The 6,003-nt window shown below is 43.9% G+C and overlaps 1 protein-coding gene across 1 annotated transcript; it reads left to right on the forward strand.

Moving 5' to 3' along the window:
• Positions 1-498: 498 nt before the first annotated feature.
• Positions 499-5,670, forward strand: LOC108575903. The gene has a single exon (XM_017938836.1). It carries the CDS (start codon positions 499-501, stop codon positions 5,668-5,670), a length of 5,172 nt encoding a protein of 1,723 aa, XP_017794325.1.
• The last annotated feature ends 333 nt before the right edge of the window (positions 5,671-6,003 follow it).

The following is a 6,003-nucleotide window of genomic DNA, read 5'->3' on the forward strand; positions in this document are numbered from 1 at the left end:
AAAATTGAGAAAGGAGCTGCCGAAGAAGCGCAGCAGTCTCAATTATCTACATCATCAACGCATCGAGATTGAGAAAGGAGCTGCCGAGGAAGCGCAGCAGTCTCAATCATCCACGTATTTCGACAGAGAATAAAAGCTGCCAAGGAAGCGCAGCAGTTCTCTATCATCCACCGAGGAGGCACAACGAGGAAAACAGTGCTTGAAAGTGTCTTCGCCCGGTGCAACACCAGTGCAGTGCAAAACAGAAGCAGTTCGGTGCATCAGTGCAACTTTGCAAAGCAACAACAACTTGGAGTAATACCAGAGCAACAGCTAGAGGGGTACAACTGCAGTCCAACAGCATCCAGGCAGTAGAATTGCAGCGTTGCAGCCACATCACGCCAACAAACAGCGATTACAACGACTCTGTAAGTCACGCCTTGTTCTTTATTGTACCGCCGTTCCATTCTCTTTTCTATCCCATCTTAAACCCTTCGCTCTCCACTCAAACAATTAAAAATGGCTCCATCTCATGAAGAGCGGATTAAATCTTTAAAAGCTAAACGCGAAGCCTTCAACATCGAGTTGCAAGAGCTCAAGGACATGTTAAATGACCCTGAGGTATTTGCGCACGGCCGCGACATTCCGTACCGAGAAATTGGAATGCGTCTAGAGGACATACAAAACGAATACGCCGCATTCGCAAAAAATCAGCAAGATCTAGACACCGCGGACGAAACAGGGGATTTATTACGCGAGCGAATGAGGTTAAAATCACTTTATACGCAGGTGCGAGCACAAGCCTTAGACTTCCTTCCAAGCAACAACGTCGCGAGTGCAGCCACCCATATACCTCATGGGGATGTACAAAATCAGCCGTCACCGTATTCGCAAGGCGAGTTGTTAGATTTAGACGTACACCTCCCAAAGATAAATTTGCCATTGTTTTCTGGACAGTACGAAGAATGGCCGGGTTTTGCCGATCAATTTCGATCAACTGTTCACGAAAACCAGAGAATAAACGATTGTAAAAAGCTCATGTATCTCAGATCATGTTTAAAGAACGAAGCGTTGAGGGCGATAGAATCACTCAGTAATGCGGCATCAAACTATGCCGTTGCATGGAATATCCTTCAGAAACGATATCATCAACCCGCAATAATCGTAACCAACCACCTAAAGGCGTTATTCGACACGGCCGCTGTTAACCGATCAACACATCGCGAATTAAGACCCTTTTTAAATTCAATAGAGGCTCATTACCGTTCACTACAATCCCTAAAGCAGCCGACCACCGATTCTCTCTTAATACATTTATTACTTTCAAAAATCGACAAGGATACAGTTTTGAAATGGAAGGAGCATACCTGCAATGAGCAATTTCCTTCGATCGAGACGTTCTTTGCCTTTCTACATGAAAGGTGCCAAATTTTAGAGCCCTTTGGAAACACAACCAATTGCCAGGCATCGTCCATCCCCAATCATATACCGCGTCACCAACCACTTCGCCGACCACCGCCAAGACCCTTTGTTCACAACCCGCACACCCATACATCACAGGTATACAACGTCCAGACATCTACGATCTCATGTAACTTCTGCAAGGGTTCTCATTATCCGCAACAATGCGAGACATTTCTACGCTTATCCATCCCCGATCGTATAAAATTCGCAAGAACAAAAAACTCGTGCTTGAACTGTCTTCGTTCAACACACCGCACGAGCGAGTGTAGATCCACCACATGTCGAAGATGCTACCAAAAGCATCACACGTTACTTCATCAAGAAGTTGCGTCGACCTCAGTCGCGCCCACCCAAGTGCATGCCACTTGTCTAAAAGCTAGCACACCTTCGCAAATACTACTGGCGACGGCCGTAATCAATGTCATTGATAAATTTGGACAACCGCATCCATGTAGGGTGTTATTAGATTCATGCTCCCAATCACATTTCATAACAAAGAGGTTCTTCCAAGGGCTACAGCTTGCCACCAAATCAATCGCGATTCCGATCAATGGAATGAACGACATGACCTCAGTCATTAAAGCGCAAACCACTGCCCAGATCCAATCGCGATATAACAACTTCTCGAAAACTCTTACCATGCTAATTGTAGAAGAAATTTCGCAAAGACTACCTGCTCATCAAATAGAAAAATACTCATTAAACATACCCGCGAACACTTACCTGGCCGACCCTCAGTTCTACGAGCCCGCAGGTATCGACGGACTGTTAGGAGCACAGGTATTCTGGGACCTGTTGTGCTTGGGCCAAATCACACTCAATGAAAGGACCATAAAACTACAACAAACCCAATTAGGCTGGATAATAACAGGGGAAGTGCCGATAAAGGGCACGCATAAAAACACAATTTGCAATTTATCAATGGAAACGCTTAATAGTAACATAAATAAATTTTGGGAATTGGAGGAGCGCGTACCGGAAAGGTTATTATCCATAGAGGAACAAAATTGCGAGACACATTACATTAAACGTACACAGCGCGATCCAGTCACAGGTAAATACATTGTACAACTGCCGTTTAAAAATAGCATCCACACATTAGGAAATTCCTACTCACTAGCTTTACGGCGTTTTCTTTCTTTAGAAAGACAACTCGACCGTAGTCCAGAAATGAAGGTGCAATATATAAATTTCATGAAAGAATACGAGCAGCTAAAGCATATGTCCAAAATCTCACACCACCCGAACGAAGGATACTTTTTACCTCATCACGCGGTCACGAAATCAGACAGCCTAACCACTAAAATTCGTGTGGTTTTCGATGCCTCGGCAAGATCCACCTCAGGAATCTCACTAAATGAAACTTTGATGGTAGGTCCGGTAGTACAAGAGGATCTATTTTCAATAGTTACCCGCTTTCGCGTTCATACATACGTCTTAACCGCAGACATAACAAAAATGTATAGACAAATAATACTAAATCCAGAGCATCGAAAATATCACAAAATTTTATGGCGGGAAGGTCCAACGCATGCCATCCAAACCTACCAGCTAAACACGGTTACGTATGGTACGGCATGCGCGTCATATTTAGCCACACGGTCCTTATTGCAACTTGCTGAAGATGAAGAAAAGGTACATCCCGAAGCATCAAAGATACTAAAAACCGACTTTTACGTGGACGACTTGTTAACCGGCGCCGACAATCTAGGGAAGGCGCAGCGTATTCGCGATGAACTCATCGCACTCACAGCAAAGGGGGGCTTTCAACTCAGACAATGGTTGTCGAATGAACCGCAATTAGTAGCGCCATTGCAAAAATCAGACGATCCGCTCATGACTCTTGATCTCTCAGATGAGAAAAAGACGCTAGGTCTTTATTGGCACCCCACACAGGATACACTTGGCTACACTTTAAAGGGCAACGAACCCTTGAACACCGTAACGAAACGCACTATTTTATCTAGAATTGCACAACTATTCGACCCGCTAGGATTAATAGGTCCAATAATTGTCCAAGCAAAGCTTATTATGCAAAGCTTATGGAAAATAAAACAAACCTGGGATGAACCGCTTCCCATCGAAATTCATTCAACCTGGGTAGATTTTCAAGCGCAACTACATTTAGTACGTCAGTTTTCTATTCCGCGACGAATTGTAAAGGACAATTGCAAATCTATGCAAATACATGGATTCTGTGACGCGAGTGAGCGCGCGTACGGTGCATGTATATACCTCAGAACGACTACTACCGATGGAAATTATTATACCTCACTAGTTTGTTCAAAATCTCGTGTCGCACCTCTCAAAACGCAATCACTACCACGTTTAGAATTGTGTGCAGCACTGCTATTAATTAATTTGTACAAGATCACCAGTAAAGCTCTAAGAATACCAATAGAAAAAACTTACTTTTGGACAGACTCCATGATTGTATTGCATTGGATTAATTCTCAACCTCACACATTAAAACAATTCGTTGGAAATAGGGTAAGCGAAATTCAGCAGCACAGCAATGCAGAGCTCTGGCGTCATGTACCATCAAAGGACAATCCAGGGGACATACTCTCTCGAGGGGCAAGTCCGTCTGAATTGAATAAAAATCTAACATGGAAAAATGGACCACATTGGCTCTCACTAAATGAAGACCAATGGCCAATCACAAACTTGCAATCCATAGACATCCCTGAAACGCGTAAAATTACTATATTATCAAACACGCTTGCCGAAACCCCTAATATTTTCGCAAAATTTTCAAATTTTCAACTGCTAACACGCGTAGTAGCATATTGCATCAGATTCTACCACCATTCACTAAAGAAAACAAAACACAACGGGCAATTAACTACAGACGAACTAAGGAGCTCTCACGATCGTATAATTAGACTAATTCAACTACAAGAATTCCATAATGACCGCAAGGTCCTGGAAACGCAGGTAAACGATAAATCCTACAAAGGGCGCCTTGCTGCGCTCCACCCATTCATAGACGCGTGCGGTCTCCTACGAGTAGGCGGTAGACTGTCTCACGCGGATCTGACGTATGATCAGAAGCACCCTTTGCTTCTTCCACAAAGGCACTCGGTCACAGAGTCAATCATCCAACAATACCATTTAAAGCAAGGACACGCGGGTGTCCAAGCCACTCTTAATGCGGTACGGCAAACTTATTGGCCGATAAGCGGGAAAACCGTAGTGAAAACAATGATCCGTAAATGCGTAAAATGCTATCGTGCAAGGCCTACTATTCCGGAATATCCAATGGGAAATTTACCCAAGGATCGCGTCACCCTAAAACGCCCATTCTTAACTACTGGCATCGATTACTGTGGGCCATTTCATATCAAGGAAAAAAGGTTAAGAAACACTAAACAAATTAAATGCTATGTAGCAATTTTCATTTGCCTTGCAACGAAAGCAGTTCACATTGAATTAGTGAGTGATTTGAGCACCGACGCTTTTCTCGCGGCATTGCGCAGACTCTTTGCTCGTCGAGGAAAATCCACCGATCTATATTCAGACAATGCAACCAACTTTGTAGGCGCGAATCATAATTTACAAGACTTACACGAGCTATTACAATCCAAGACTCATAATGACTACATAAAGCATCATCTCGCAAATGACAATATCAACTGGCACTTCATACCCCCCCGGGCTCCCCATTTCGGCGGTTTATGGGAAGCCGCAGTCAAATCTTTCAAATACCACCTCGTTCGGGTATTAGGTAACACGCTCCTCACCTACGAAGCTTTCAACACGTGCATAATAGAGATCGAAGCCATCCTCAATTCTAGACCTATAACACCTTTATCCTCAGACCCCACCGACTATACTGCCTTAACCCCAGGTCATTTCCTCATCGGCGATGCAATAACTAACATACCTGAGCGAGACCTTTCAGCAGTCAATACGGGCCGATTGGCGCTATGGCAGCATATCCAGCAAATTAAGCAACACTTTTGGGCGCGTTGGCGCAAGGAATACTTGAATGAGCTAACGGTAAGGCAGAAATGGCATCAAGTCAAAGAGGCAAACATCCAGGAAGGGCTGTTGGTCATCATCAAGGAAGATAATCTCCCACCATTCCATTGGCCTTTGGGACGCATCGTAGAAAAACACCCGGGCAAGGACGGAATCACCCGAGTTGTGACCATTAAAACAGCGCGCGGTATCTATAAGCGCCCAATTAAAAAATTAGCTCCTCTGCCAATAGACATTACTTAACCAGGGTAACTCAACACGACAAATTATGTAAATAGTCTGTAAGTTATAAATAGATGATAGTAGGTTAAGCCATCCAAACTCGTATGTACATATATACTCACCTATGCATTGTATAGCGGAAGCCGATATGTTTTAAGCAAACTCTCTCTTATTCTCATATTCTGTTATTACTATTATACATTGCACACACACACACACACACACCACACATACACCGTTACCCATCACTAGCCTCTCAATCTTGAACGCAGCCGTTCAAGAGGGGGCGGCATGTTAGGGATTGGGTTTATGGCACGGCCGTTCTTTCAGGCGACTTTGAATTACACACCTTTC

Source organism: Habropoda laboriosa, unplaced genomic scaffold (assembly GCF_001263275.1).
Source record: "Habropoda laboriosa isolate 0110345459 unplaced genomic scaffold, ASM126327v1 scaffold366, whole genome shotgun sequence".
Lineage (NCBI taxonomy): Eukaryota > Metazoa > Arthropoda > Insecta > Hymenoptera > Apidae > Habropoda > Habropoda laboriosa.

What these genes read in the sequence shown, in the direction of transcription:
- LOC108575903 (XM_017938836.1), top strand. Translation starts at nt 499, where the DNA reads ATGGCTCCATCTCATGAAGAGCGGATTAAATCTTTAAAAGCTAAACGC.